Source organism: Heloderma suspectum, chromosome 7, assembly GCF_057233095.1.
Source record: "Heloderma suspectum isolate Gila_16-S chromosome 7, 16-S_ref, whole genome shotgun sequence".
NCBI classification, from domain to species: domain Eukaryota; kingdom Metazoa; phylum Chordata; class Lepidosauria; order Squamata; family Helodermatidae; genus Heloderma; species Heloderma suspectum.
The window spans coordinates 67,059,832-67,075,065 of record NC_139464.1 but is presented as its reverse complement, the minus strand read 5'-3'; the positions used below and the strand labels follow the sequence as shown (position 1 = coordinate 67,075,065).

Sequence of the window (15,234 nt, the reverse complement as noted above, 5' to 3'; positions counted from 1 at the left end):
TCTTGATCACTTTGGTTACCCTTTTCTGCACCTTTTCCAACTCTACAGTATCCTTTTTGCAGTGTGGTGATCAGAACTGTACATAGTATTCCAAGTGTGGTGGCACCATAGATCTGTATAAGGGCAGTATGATATTGGCAGATTTATTGTCGATTCCTTTTATTACTATACCCAGTATGGAATATAACTTTTTCACAGAAGCCACACACTGGGTCTACATTTTTCATCAAGCTGTCCACCACAACCCCACGATCTCTTTCTTGGTCAATCACCACTAGCTCAGATCCCATCAGTCTAAGGGTAGTATTCAACAGCAGCTGTGCATGCACGGCCAGCCATGCTGGGTCCTGGTCCACGCACAGCACTGATACTGTGCTTCTGGGTGCAAAGGCCAACACTTGCAAAAACACAAGTTTCTGGAAAGAGCATGACCTGGGCTGGTGGGGCTGTACCCAGTCTGGGACCTGGCTGGACTGGCTGCATGCACATGGCCACTGTTGGATACTACCTATGAGTCCAAGGTACCAATGTGTTGATACTTGGTATCATTATAAAGCTAGAAATCTTTGAAACATACATAATTAAGTGAAAACTAGCAAAACCACTTAAAATAAATATATGCAGCTGTTCAAATCCAAATTGTGAATTAAAGAGGAATTTCTGAAATTCATCTCTAGTATTGTACTGTGGAAATGATTGCTTTCAGGAAATTAAGATGTTTGCTGTGGCCCTTTCATGTGTGAAGAAGTACATTACTCACACTCCTTACTTATGACAGCCTAGTGGCTCAGTCTAAAAAATTTAAAGAATTACCATACGTTCTGCCGGAGCTCGAGAATCAGCCTTGTTAACCTCTTTAACCTTCGCAATGCATCAGTTTTGAAAGCAAAACGTGCTTTAAAATACGTTATCCTTTGCATATTTTCTTCTGAAGAAACCTAACCAGTATTTTGACTTACAAATCTCAGGAAAGAACTTGCAAAAGAATAATATGCTGTAAACTCTCCAAGTATGATATAATATAGGGGTGCACAACCTTTTGGGCCCCAAGAGAGCCAGGGAGCTGCACACATACACACTCACACATGCACACACACCACTACAGAGATGGAAGAACTACATACCTTAAAGTGATCTAATCAACCAAATTTTACCAGACCTTAGTATCATACTACACTTCAGTCAGTTTGTAGACAGAATTTTCCTTTGATCTAAGTTCACTTTGAGTAATACAAATTAGTAGATTTTAATAGCCATACCACTGTACTGAAGGACAGATTATCAATAATCTGTTGAAAATAAAATTGCCTTTCCTATCACACACTCGTGGTCTCTCTCTCTCTTTCTCTCTGCCAGATAGTGCTGAATAGGTACAGAAAAAAAATCATCAAAAGTGATCAAGGGGTTAGATCATCTCCCTTACAAAGAAAATCTGAAACATTTGGGACATTATGGGTTGCAAAAAAGCCAACAAAGTGAAGGCATGATAGAATTTTACAAAATTGTAAATATCAATAAAATTGTGGGTAGAGAGAAATGTGTTTTTCTCCTGATAATAGAACTTAAGATAAGGATAGATTAAAGAAAGTCATTTGTCTCACAGTTACCTCATGGAATTCACTACAAGGTGTAGTTATTGCCACTATCTCAGATGGCTTTAGAAACAATTAGACAAATTCATGGATAACAGGTCTATCAATGGCTACTTGTCAGGGATGTGTCCAAGCGCCTTGAGATGTCTGGCAGCTCCAATTCTGAATCAGAGTTGGAGTAGCTAGATCAGAGGCTGGGGGAGGGACCCTCTGTAGTGAGCCAAGATGCTGGGAGAGATTCCACTGAAGACCTTGACAAACAGATGGCCCAGGCTAAGTCCCTGCCCTCTCCCTCCACCATGAGAATTCACGTTTCCAAGGAGGAGGAGGAAGAGGGACGTGTCTTCATAGAGACGCTAGGGCACGTCGCAAAGCAGGAAAAGTTAGGGGCGTGAGTCAGACACTTCGCCAGGATAGCCGCTCTTGGAAGCCAACATAGGAGGGAGCCACCCTAGGGGAGGGGCATCACTGTGAAGCAAGTCAGGCCATGAGGTTCGCACCCAAACTGTCTGCAACTTCACTACCCTCCAGTTTGTCTCCTCAAATTAGGGATCACAGATCAGTTGTTTAGAATCCTGAAGCAGTCTGAGAGTTTCCTAGAATCTGCATTTGTAAAGAGGCTAGTTTCTAGCAAAATAAAGTAGTATTAGCCTGAAGCTTTGTCTCCTTGTGGTGCTGATTGCGAAGGGGGGAGGACATTCCATTTCTGACACTACTAATCATAGGAAGCTGCATTATACCACGTCAGATCATTGGTCTATCTAGCTCAGTATTCTCATGTCTACACCATGAGTAAGGAACCTTTGTCCCTCCAGATGTTGCTGGATTCTGGCTTTCATCAGCCCCAGCCACCATGGTCACTGGTCAGGCATCAAGGGAATTTAGTCCAGCAACATCTGGAGGGCTACAGATTACCTGCCCTTGCTCTACACTAAATGGAAGGGAGTCTCCAGGATTTCAAGCAGGGTTTTTTCCCAGCCCTATCTGGAGAGGTATGTGCTTTACCACTGAGCTCTAGCCCTTCCCAAAATAAGCTAAATGGGACCTACATGTTCAAAGTCCATATATCTCTGAATAGACAAAAACAATAGTGAAAAGTTGTTGCATCCTTGACCTGCTTCTGATTTCCCAGAGGCATATGGTTAAGCGCTGTTGGAAACAGAATGGTAAACTACTGGATTTGGGCCTGATCCAACAGGGAAGTTCTTATTTTCTTCAGTTGTAAAGAATCAGTTGGTCATTGTGCATTGATTGGTCATAGGGCCGCCTTTGTTATGGTGATTCCATGCTTACTTGCTTGTTTGCTTATTTTCATGAACTTGCGTAATTTGTCATATTTAAATTTAATTTAAATACTGTTCACAAAATAAAATTGGCCTTGAAGGAACCCACCCACCCTTTTGGACATTCTTGGATAAATATTTGATGTGTCAGAAAATCTGCATTTACCTGAAAATACAGTTCTCTCTCTCTATGCTATGGATATCCTTAAGGATTAATTCACTTGAAACAAACTGTGGCTACATTATCTATGTAGGTGTAAATGTAGTCATGCTTTATGCTATTTTTAGAAGAACACAAGAAGAGGATAGCAACCAATGCTTCTGAAATTAGTTAATTAACAGGCCATTGCAGCAATGGAGAGGAATCTTACAATGAAATCAATAAAGCTGTTTAAGTAGAAAGAAGAGTGTGCTGAGTACAACTTAATCAAGACTTCAGTGTTGTGAAAGGAGACCCAGGGCATACATCCAATAGAATTAAGGATTAACATGATAAAAAGTAAATGAAGGTTTTATTGTCTAAGTGCTGCCATTAAGCAGCCAGTTTACTTCCTTCTTTTTTTAGATAGTTAAGTAAAACACATAGTCACTTCCTACATTCTGTGAACTGTATATGTTATCTGTTAATTTAAGGGCTTCATGAGTGACTTAAAAGCAATGTAACCATAGAACACTGTGAACAGAAAGGGCACTTGGTCCAAACCGCACATTAAAGCTTCAGTGCAATCCTATACATTTCTTCTCAGAAGCAAGTCCCATTGTTTTCAATGGGGCTTATTGCCAGGTATGTATGTATAGGATTACAGCCTTATTGTTCCAAATAGAGATAGAAGAATGCTTCTGTGATCATTTAGATTTCAGTGTGCTTCCAACAGAAAACAAAAGGGACCATGCATTATTTCAGAGTTTTCTGTAGAATAAGAAGAATGTGATTATGGCTCAGACAAAGCATCTGCTACATAAAGGTAATGATAGTATATACCTACGAACTACTGATGGACGGATTTTCTTAAATCTGTTCCATCTGTGTCTCATGGATTGTCAAACATCTTTCGTTCCGTCATCTGCTCATTGACAGAATCAGGTGTCCTTTAGAGATGTATGAGAATTTTGTTCCATTTGCACTAATGTCCATTAGTGCAAGGGTGTATTTAATAAATCGCCCCCGAAAGTAAAAAAAAAAACAGTCTGCAAGTCCACAGAATCCACATGACTGAGAAAAAGCCAATCTACTGTGGAATCCATGGGTCAGATTCATAGAAATCCGAACTCATCGGAATCTGTTGTGGATTTCTCTGACATCCCTATTACAAACTAGAGGTGCATGTTCGTACGCAGGCATGCACACGCACACGCACACACACACACACACACACACACGTGTTTCGATTCAGACTCCCCTTCTGCTCAGACCAAGTTGTTGGAGTTGGTCTGCTTTGATGCAATATCAAACCAAGTCTAGGTTTGGAAAACCAACGCTTCATGCTTCCCCTTGACTACCATGGGAAATTTAAAAATGGCATAACCTTTTTTTTTCTTGGTCAAAACTGAATAATAGTTGCAGGTATAATAACCCCTTAGATGGAGATTTTGGGTAGGACCCAGTGGTGCCCTACCACTGGGGGCAGCAATGTAGCACTTCTGGAGGCAAGTGCTCAAATGACCAGAAAAGCATGTTTCTGCAATGCACAACCTGCTCCATCAAGAAATTCGTGATTCCAGTTGTTGGGGGGCTTGCCCGCAGAAGTGCTACACTGCCACTGCCATCAGTAGGGGCAGTCTGCATGCCGACACCGACAGTGCTGGCCACCAGCGGTAGGGCACTGTTGGATCTAACCCAATGCCTGCCCAATATCAGAAAAATAGGTGCAGAAAGTAGGTGCTAGGCATCTTTATGTTTTGATTTTCTTTTAAAGGATACTGCCGATAACATTTTTATTCCTTGGCAGAATGGGATAAAAGTGCAGGGATTATTGCCTCTTCTGAGAGAATCAAGCCTGCCAAATGTCAGAATGATAATCACAGAGTTTTGTGCAAGAGCAGCCTTAACATTTTGAGGATCTCCAAAAGAAGACAAGGTTTACCCCCTGTGCTGTGTTCCTTGCGGAGCATTGTTCTCAAAATTACAGGCAGTTTAGAGATGTTTCTAAGTATGAAATCTGCAAAGTTTCAGAAGGATAAGTACAGCAGTTCATGTTGAAGGTGCTCTCTCCAAATTGGGACGGGGAAAGTGATTCACTTCCCTCCCCTGCCCTATGTTTTTGTGGTCTATTTATATGAAAAATGGCACACAGCATAGAGGTGTTCCCAGGGAGGAAACCTGTAAAGTTTCAGAAAGATATCTGCAGAGGCTAGGGAGTTTTGATGCTTGAAAAGCAGTTTAAGATTTTCTCATAGTGTGGTGTTATTGGAAGAATGGCCATCCCACAATCCTATCCATGCTGTCACCCCAAAGCCCAGTAATTGGAGCCCATGGTAAAACATGCCCTAGGATTAGAAACTGCTTTCCTTCCCCCTCCACCTGCAGCATTTAGAGAAATAAAAGCAAAAGACACTATTTGGAGACATAAAGTCTGCAGGCACCTATTGTATCCGAAACATGAGTCAGTAATGAAGCCTCATTCTGGAGTGGCTTTGATTCTGTTGATTTCAGAGGGAAGCCTGCTTCACCTCAGGAACCAACAGAACTAGAACAAAGTGGCCTGATTCTTCTCGGAGATATTGATAACCTTGTTCAATTCTATAATATTGTACATTGCTATTGAAGTTGCCAAGATAGTACTTTTGGGTTAAATCCAACATCACACTAATGGAAGGCCACTAATACAATGAGACTTTCTCCTTCTCTCCTCCCTCTGCAGCTCTCCATGTCACATGAAAATCTACTCCAGAGGGTTTCCCAGGCTTCTAGAGCAGTTTTTGAGGGTTTATGAAGGATGCTGGGGGGGGGGGATTGACTCCTCTGAGTTCTGCTGACAGAACTAGGTGACAAGCTAAAAATTAGGCTTAGTGATGTAGTCTTTCATTAAGGACAGGGCTGTCGTCAAGAGTAGGCAAGATCAGGCACCTGCCAAAGGCCCACACCCCAGCAGAGGCCCACTGGCAAGAACCCCTGGGAGTTGCTCCTCCTCTTCACCCTTGTAACCTGCTTGTTCACCTGCCTGTCACTCTGGCCCAGACAATGGTGGTGGTGAAAAGGAAGAGCAGTAGATGCCACTGCCTACTTGCTCACTGGCTCTCTCCCTGTCAAGGAAACAAGTGGTAGCAATGATGAGAAAGAAGATGAGAAGCAATAGCAGCTGGTAACCATGGTGGTGAGAAGGTAGATTCACTGAGGGAGGGGGCCCATTGAGGGTTTCTTGCCCAAGGGCCCTCAAAAACCTGGCAAAAACTGATTAAGGAAGGCAATTGATTATTAATTATCTTAACCATTATGCTACATTAACTTTATGTAGCTAATGTATATAACAGGTCAACAAATTGCTGCTGGGTCTGGTAGCCAACAATAGTTTCTATTAGCCAGCAACCTTTCTTTAAGGTTGTTGGTAATTTTGGTATCTTAGAATCATAGAATTCTACATAGAAAGTAGGGTTGGAAGGGGCCCACAAGACCATTGAGTCCAACCCCCTGCTCAGTGCAGGAATCCAAGTCAGGTACTGTTTATTTCATTCATATAAAATAAATAAAAATATATTAAAATAGTTTCTATTAGCCAGCAAGAATATACTAAAAGTGTCTCTCTGAAAATAGAGAATGCCTTTCTCTTTCCACTGAGCAGTTCTGGTTTTTCCTAACTCCTGTCGAGAAGCTCTTCAAAAAGTACTTCCCCCCACAATTCTCCAACTCCCTTACCAAACTCTGTTCTTTGCACTTACCCCTACATAGGGCTTAAATTGTGCCTGGGCTCAGTCCATTAGGAATCTGTTTTCAACAGCAGGACAGAAGACCAATAAACACTAACTTCTTCTACAGTAGTCTACCCCAGATTTCCTTTCCATCCACTTCTTATCCACAAAAACTTTTGCCATAATAAATGTGTTAGTAGTCTAGAAGGTCCTACAAAAAACTTTGTAGTTCTGTGGGAAGAATTTCCTATCATCACCGTAGATTATATCCTTACTCCAGCTAGAGAAAAGCTGAAGCTATACACTGGACTTCCAAGCTTGCCTTGTCGCCTCTTGAGATAAGAATATCTGACCAAAGCACTATACTTTCAGTAAGTGAAGGAGGGATTCTGATAACCAGAGAATTATATCCACCGGTGTCATTTCTCTAGAGCAAGTCTTCTACCGCTAGTGGAAACTCCATTTTCATCCTTGCGCAAGCATCAAATCCAATACTTAAGTTCCACTTGCACATGCCAGTGCACTGGGGTCCCCGTCATGATGCCCATGGGCACCAATGTGCTTGCAGACAATTCCCTTGGCACCTGCCAGGCTCCCTGCCCTTCCTGATTTATTTATTTATTTTACTTTTAAAGATTTTTAATTGGAAAAATTTACTAGGAGGCTGGCATCCTGCAAAGCAGAATGGGTCCCAGAGGCATATTTATGAAATAAAAATGGTGGGTAGCTGCAAGTTAATGCTTTGCTTTGAAGCTTGCCCAGAAAAAAATGTAATATGAGAGTTGTAGTGAGGGATGGCAGGGAACCAAGCAGGTGCTTTACCTGTGCTGTGTGTGTTTGCGGGGGCGGCGTTGCCTGTGTGTGTAATACGGTGCATATATTAGCTGTTGTTTGTTTTTGTATCATGTGTGCTTTGTCTGGGTGGTATGGGTGGGTGTTTTGTGGGTGGTGTGGGTGGATGCTTTGCCTGTGCGTGTGTCTGTGTGTTTCACTTAGGGATGTCGCAAGTGCAGTTTGGGGTTTGGGAACTCGTTGAGCAACCCCGCCCACAACCCCCGAACTGTGCCTGCCGAGACGCTGTCCTTGTTTGCCCCCCGCTCGTGCCCACTCGCTCTCCGAAGTACTCACCGTGCACCCATTCAGTGAGCATTGCCATTTTTGCGCCTTTGCTTTCTAGGCAAAACAGGAAGTTTTTAAAAATGCACATATTCAAATATGCACAGTTTGGAGCTGGGAAAGCTAAATAAGCTCAATATTAGAGGTATAATCCCTCTAATATTGTGCTTATTTAGCTTTCCCGGCTCCAAACTGCACATATTTGAATATGCACATTTTTTAACTTCCTGTTTTTCCTAGAAAGCAAAGGCGCGAAAACGGCGGTGTTCACTGAGCGGGTTCGCAGTGAGTGCTGGGGAATTCATCGAACTTGTGGGTGGCTCGAGCACAGGTTCGGGGGGGAAGCGAGCAGGGATGCTGCTTCAGCGAGTACACAGAGAACCGAACTAGGGTGAGTTCTCACATCCCTAGTTTCACTGAGCATCACCAGTTTGTCTTTTTCGTTTGTTTGTTTGTTTATACTACTAATATACCACTTAATATAATAAAAACAATAGTGGTTCACTTTAAAATGTCTATATAATACAATATTAATAGAATGGGGGCAAATATATGATTTGCCATTTGTGGCTCAGGCCCTACCTCTGCCTTATACTTTCTTTTGTACCCTCATCAGTTTGCCTTCTGTGAAATACATGTGGGAGCAGAAAACTGGGGGCTCAAAAGAGTTGTTTTGTGTTTTCAGACCCACCTCTGACTTGTACTTAGCTTTTGGGGCAAGGTGTTTTGTTTCCTTTTAGCCTCAACTGCTTTTCTCGGGGGGGGGGGGGGTTGTGACTGGCCATAGTCTCTGTGGCAGCCATTTTGTGAGTATGCCCACAGTACAATCTCAAAACTCCAAATGTGCCCATCAGCCTGAAAAGGTTGGGGACCCCTGCACAAGGGGTTGAACAATGAGTTTCACAAGGAGTCCTGTGGGTTGTTCCACAAGGTGTTGCACAAGATGCTCTGCAAATAGTTACACAAGGTGATTATGTAATTCATTACGTGATTATGACTTCATTACGTGTTGCTTGTGCTAGTTCTGGTAGCGGTTCTGCAACCACTTGCAGAACAATTGCAAGTCTTGCAATTTTTTATGCTGGCATAATACTGGGTATAACCCTGGAACTGTATACATTTTGCACAGAAGAAAACACTTAAGAGTTAGAAAAACATGATTATTACCTCAAAGTCTTCAAAAAAAGAGAGAAAATGACTTTTAAGTATAGACCAAAGGAAAAGTGCAAGAAACAATGGATGGCAATTGTAGCAGCACAGATTTAGGCTGGATATCCAAAAATACTGTGGGAATGATTGCATAATGGAATAACTTGGTCAGGGAAACAGTAGATTCTCTTTCCCCGACTTTTGAAATGGATTAGGAAGACATCTTCCATGCATAGTGCACTGAAAGGCGGCTGACTATATAAGCTCTAAAGGGCCTTCCTCTACGGTACATGCTGTGCTGGAAACCATTTGTTAAGGAATGAGTAGTGCTTATAGCCAAATGGCAGCATAACCGTCATAGCATGGAAAAGAGCAATTATTGCATACATTCAGACTTTTGAAAAGTTAGTTTTTGTTCTTATGAGAGTGTTGTCTGTAACTACAGAATTGTTTTATACATCAAGCAAAATAAGATCTGGCTAAATTCTCGCATTAAAACAGGACATCTGATTAATTTACTTTCTTAAATGCTTCCTTAAATGGTTTGAAACATGTCACTAAATCAAAGAACTGCCTAAACTGCATCCAATTACATTTTAAGAAATTAGAACACCATTTGCCTAGAAGATAAATAATTAAGGGCTTATTTTATAAATGTATTTCCATTTGTTAGAACTTAGTTTAAATAAGAACAAGCATGTATTAATTAATTATTACTGAAACAATTATTCTTAAGTCTTTTTAAAGCTTAATTATTAATCATTGGAAAAAAAGATTTCTCTGTAAAAGCACAGCATGATTTTAATTATTTTGTTCTGTTTTAATTTTTAACATTTTCCTGATGTGTTTAATTTTTAATCAGAAGCTATGTTAGCCACATATTTTGTCCTTACCACATCTCTTAAGCAAGATAAATAAGGTCACATAAATCACAACAGTATTCAAATAAAAGTCATTTAAAATGATGCTTTCAAAAGTTAATGCTTACACACTCTCTGAAGTCTTCATCATAGCTTTGCTTTAAAAAATAAGTGCAATCCCTGGAGGGGTTTAATATAACAAATGAATATCTTTGGCAGCATTAATGCCTAACACAAACAACACAACCCTATACATATCGACCCAGAAGTAAGTCCATTGAGTTCAGTGGAGCTTATCACCAGCTATGTAGGCGTAGGATGGCAGCTGGGCAGAGTAATCCTTAGAGGGCCATCTGGGAGGGATTAGGGTTTGAGAGGAGTTTCCTTCTGCCAGCAGAGAAGAACTCCGCTGGAGAGGGCACTGTCTGCCCAGTGGCCCCATTGACTGCCACAGAAAGCTCTGCAGGCGTAAATTTACTGCTGGAGGTGTTCCGACTGTCCCCGAAAGGGGGCATAGTAGGGTGGGGGAGATCAGAGCTTTTTTAGATCTGCTTGATCCAAAGCCTCACCATTCCCCTGAGAGGAGCCCAGATTGGGCCCCTCAGCTACACCAGCATGGAGCTGGTGGAGCTAATTCTACCACCACCACCGCTTTCAATTGGGGAGATTTTTTTTTACAAAATCTGCTGGGCTGAAAAGCCTCGCAAAGCTGCCCCCACACCTCCCACCCTGGCCAGCACATAGCAGCAGGGCTTCAGAAGTGGTGGAGGATCCGCTTCTTCATTCCTCCCTTCGACCCCTCTTAGCCTTTTTCTGTAAGGCTGTAACTTGTGTTTTTAAAGGTGCATGCATTTGTTTGTTTTTCGTTTGTCTTAAGAGTTTTCATAATTATTTCCTAATAATGCAACGAACTTGTATTTAATGCATGTTGAAGTGTATTTGAAGTAGACATGAAAAGGATCTATAGATTTGCAGTGCAAACCTGTGTGTGTTCACTCTGAAGTAAGCTGCTCTGGGTTCAATGGGACTTACTCCTAGGTTAATATGTATAGAAGTGCATCCTTAGTGTTACACGTGTTTCGTGAATACAAAGAAAACAGGAGATAGGTTATTGACACGTGGTCAGTACCAGATTTATTTGTTTGTTTGATTGATTGATTGATTGATTAGCCACCCATCTGACCGGCTACCCGGCCGCTCTAGGTGGCGTACAATGCAAATAACAACACAAAATACAACAAATTTACATAATCAACTGAACAAAACAACATTGCTCTAAAAAAAACCCTAACCTACCCCAAACGCCCACCTGAACAGCCAGGTTTTCAAAGCCTGGCAGAACCTCATCAAAGAGGGAGCATAGTGGAGGTCACTAGGGAGGGAATTCCACAGAGTGGGGGCCACCACAGAAAAGGCCCTCTCCCTAGTCCTCACCAGCCTAGCTATCCTGGCTGATGGGACAGACAGAAGGCCTTCCGAGGCCGATCTCATTGAGCAGCATCCCTGGTGTTGCTGGAGGCGCTCCTTGAGATAGGCTGGGCCGGAACCATATAGAGTTTTAAAGGTCAATACCAACACCTTGAACTGGGCCCAAAAAATGACTGGTAACCAGTGCAGCTCCTTCAGCACTGGAGCGATGTGGTCTCGCCGACGGCTGCCTTTAATCAGGCAAGCCGCTGCGTTCTGTACCAGCTGCAACTTCTGAACTGTCTTCAAGGGTAACCCCACTTAGAGCGCATTACAGTAGTCAAGGCAAAGGAGACCAGGGCATGAACTACTGATGGGAGCAGATGGTTAGGCAGGTAGGGCTTAGCTGCCATATTGGATCGAGTTGGTACAGTGCCACCCAGCTCACAGCTGACACCTGAGCCTCCATGGACAGCTGGGAGTCCAAAATGACCCCCAGGATGCGGACCTGGTCCTTCAGGGGCAGCTGCACCCCATTCAACAAGATTCAAGATTCCTTCCTCCGTTGAAGCTACAAATGACTCAGACATTGGTTATTTTGTTGCTGCTCTAATAATTACAGTTGTTATGTTAAACAAAAGATGTGGTATTGAACGAAGGATGTGGTATTGAACAAAGGGGTTGGTGAATTGGCTAAATTTTCATAGAGATAAACTTTTGGAGGCAAGAGATAAGCACCTTCTTATTGTCAGAAGTGATGCATCTTTTCAGATGCTGCACTGTTCCACTCATGTCCTGCTGATTATATCCAAATATGAAGTGGCCAGTGTACAATTCAGGGTACTCAAAGCTAATGATACAATCAGCCTGAAAAGAATTGCCTGCTTATTTCCAGATGCCTTCTTGTTCCTTGGAGGCTCTATTGGCTTACAGCCCTGCTTATAGGAAAAGGCCATTGAACGGCAGCTAAATGATTAAAAGGCAGGATTCAATAACTTTAAATAAAATGTAAGTAATGGGTGCCTTCTGCCACTTGACAGTGAAACCTAATTATGGTCCAAGTGTAAACGTACTTACAAGTTTTATACGAATAAGTAAGTACTCCAGAGTAAGATATGTTTGACATTAGGATCAGGGGAGTCATCCTTCTTTCATACCACTTCCTTATTAAGGAGTGTTATGGGGGTTGCAGCCTGTTATTTACATAGTCTCTACAGTTCAGCCCAACTTGGGCAGGTTGAATTGTGATTAGTAATTCTGGCAGGTCTTCTGGCCATTTTTGGTTGTAAGTTCAGGTCAGGGGGCGGTGGGTAGGGGAGAAGTGTCAGCAACATATTACATGCCTCCTCCCAACTCCATTCCCTGATATTAGAAGAGGAAAATGTGATTCAATGCCCACTCATTCTTTGCTTTTCTTGCCTTTTGTTTTCTTTTCTTTTTTTTTTTTTTGCTTTCTGATACTGCCATATTAGCATTGGCACAGGAGGTGTTCCACACAAGCAGTCTTGTGTAACAATTCCACAGACTGGAGGATCCTAGAGGCTGCACTGGCATGGCTGGGTTGTACATCTGGTTGTTCTTAATCTCTAAGTATTATGTTAGAGATGAAAAGCAAGAGTCTTTCCTAGGCCTATTGCTGATTCCTATTTTATCTCGCAACTACAATATAGAACTGTATTGTAGCAATCTCTTAAATGCTGCAGATAGCACAAATCATTGTATTACTAAAATGCAAACACTTTAGAGAGTAATATCTATACAGCATTTACATTAGGGTAATGCAGTTCGGTGTCTTCGTACATTTCGCAGATAAAGAAGTGCACATCAAACTAGTGGATTGTTTAAAACTGAAAATTGCACACACTTAAGAGGTAAAATTATCTCAAGTTATCAAAAATTATTCTTGGAGGCATCTGAGCTTCTTGGAAGAAGGAGTTTGGTTAATAATAAATGGATGGTCCATGAAAAAGAACCCCTAGCAGTTTCTACTCTGCTTCCAACTCAAGAGAATGGTGGAAGGGATGACCCACCATTATAGTGGCAGACTCAGAGCTTGTACCTCTAGTCTGCTTCGGGAGCAGAGTAGAGTAGATGGGAAGACCTTGAGAACTAGGCCTGTATAGCCTTGTCAACCACTTGTGTGCCAATTATACATTACATGGCAGCCATAAGGGTGGCAATTTGGATTAGGTCTGTGACATGAGGGAGGGAGTATCCAACACTTTGCCTCAATCTAAATCCCCTCCTCTTTCCCCCCACCTCACCAGTCAAAGCTGTTATTAGCCACAGAGAACACGCAGCCTATGGACACAAAAATTGTGTCTGTTAAGTTTTTGTTCCAGAGTTAATAGCTTGGAGAAGGGATATTTAAGCACAGGGCCCAAGTGTTATATTTCCTCCTTCCCCACACTTCAACCCTGATCCAAATTGAGTCCCTGCCTGGGCCACTTTTTAGGAAATAAAAAACCGGAATCCAATGTTAGTCCTACTTAGAGTAGACCTATTGAAATAACCGCTACTTAAGTTAGTCATGACTAACTTAAGTCCCAGTCATTTCAGTGGGTCTGCTCTAAGCGAGACTAACATTGGATGGAACCCCATGGTAAGGTCCAATAACGGAATGCCTACATAACATGGACGTCGTATCACTCCGTTCACTTGTGTCACCACCAGCATGACCAAGGGACACATAACTTTAACTTGCATATTGTGTCTACTGAATGTATTATTAATACAATATTGCTATTTTTTTTAATACGTTCTTTTAAAGAATACCACTAAACGTAAGAGACATCGTCTACTGCACAGGAGTTTCACTGATGGATGAAGATGTATGGGAATTCATCTGGATGAAATTCCACTCTACTACAGCAGTTTCAGAGAAGAAAATATTGTTAGAAGCTTTAACTTGTAGTGATGACAGAAATTTGTTAAACAGGTGTGCTAATTTAGTTGATATTTCCTGACTTTTCAAACATTGTATAAGTAGCAGTAGTAGTATCACTTTTCCCCTGAGCATTTTTCTCAAATGAAAGCATTTTTGTTGACAGCAAAAGAATAATTCCTGTTCTCTCTCTCTTTCTGAAACTATGAGTTATGGAAATGTCTTTGTTACATGGAGAGCATTTCTTCCAAATCATATGTTCCAAGTGCACTTGAAATAATTACAAATCTTGTGTACATTTTGGGTAAGCATGATATCAGAGTAGCATTTAGGGTGATATCTAAAATCAAGCAATTCAGTTTCAGGTTTTACCAAATATCTGCCATACGTAGGTCAACAGTAGGGTGTAACATTTTTTCTGTGCCAAAATCTAGATTGTTTTCTGTACTTTACAAACACAAATGGAAAGGTTTGCAATGAATTCCAATAAACACATAGCAGTTTCTGATCTTCGTTGGAAGTACCAAGACGTAAAATAGCATGATGTTGAAATATTTATGTTAGTAAAAACTAAACACTTTTCCTCCCTTCTCCATTCAAGGCTTCTTAACCTGTCTCTCAATTCAGAAGTTGTCCTGGATCAGGATGCAATTGACGTCATAATCCACGTAGCTAGAAATCCACATGGAAGAGATCTTGCTTGGAAGTTTTTTAGAGAAAAATGGAAAATACTGAATGCAAGGTAAACATGAGTGTTTTAATTCCATGTTTAGTATTGTACAATTCATTTTTTCTTAACATTCTAGCTCAGATTTCACCAACCCCCTTCAGTATATGAGCAAAGTATGAATACAGCTATTCAGGAACAGTTGACATTTAAGGCTTAGTTTGTTGTCGTTAAGGATGGGAGAGAAATTAATTTAGTTTGCAGTTTAATGCAAATTAACCTAAGTTCACACTTTCAAATCACTATGCAAACTAAAACTCGGTTATCTTTTTATGGGCAGTATCCCCAATGCTGCTACTTCACTTACACTATTGGCATATTACTAGCATAAGTGACATCCAGCAGTATGCCCATAGTGTAAGCTGGTGGG

The 15,234-nt window shown here is 41.5% G+C and overlaps 1 protein-coding gene across 1 annotated transcript in view; it reads left to right on the top strand.

Moving 5' to 3' along the window:
- TRHDE (thyrotropin releasing hormone degrading enzyme) overlaps window positions 1-15,234 on the top strand; it is a 379,983-nt gene that overhangs the window by 357,092 nt on the left and 7,657 nt on the right. Inside the window, exons 16-17 of the mRNA XM_084810483.1 lie at window positions 14,024-14,191; window positions 14,739-14,879. Of these exons, the coding sequence (XP_084666609.1) occupies window positions 14,024-14,191; window positions 14,739-14,879 (309 nt within the window). The remainder of the gene's footprint in view (window positions 1-14,023; window positions 14,192-14,738; window positions 14,880-15,234) is intronic.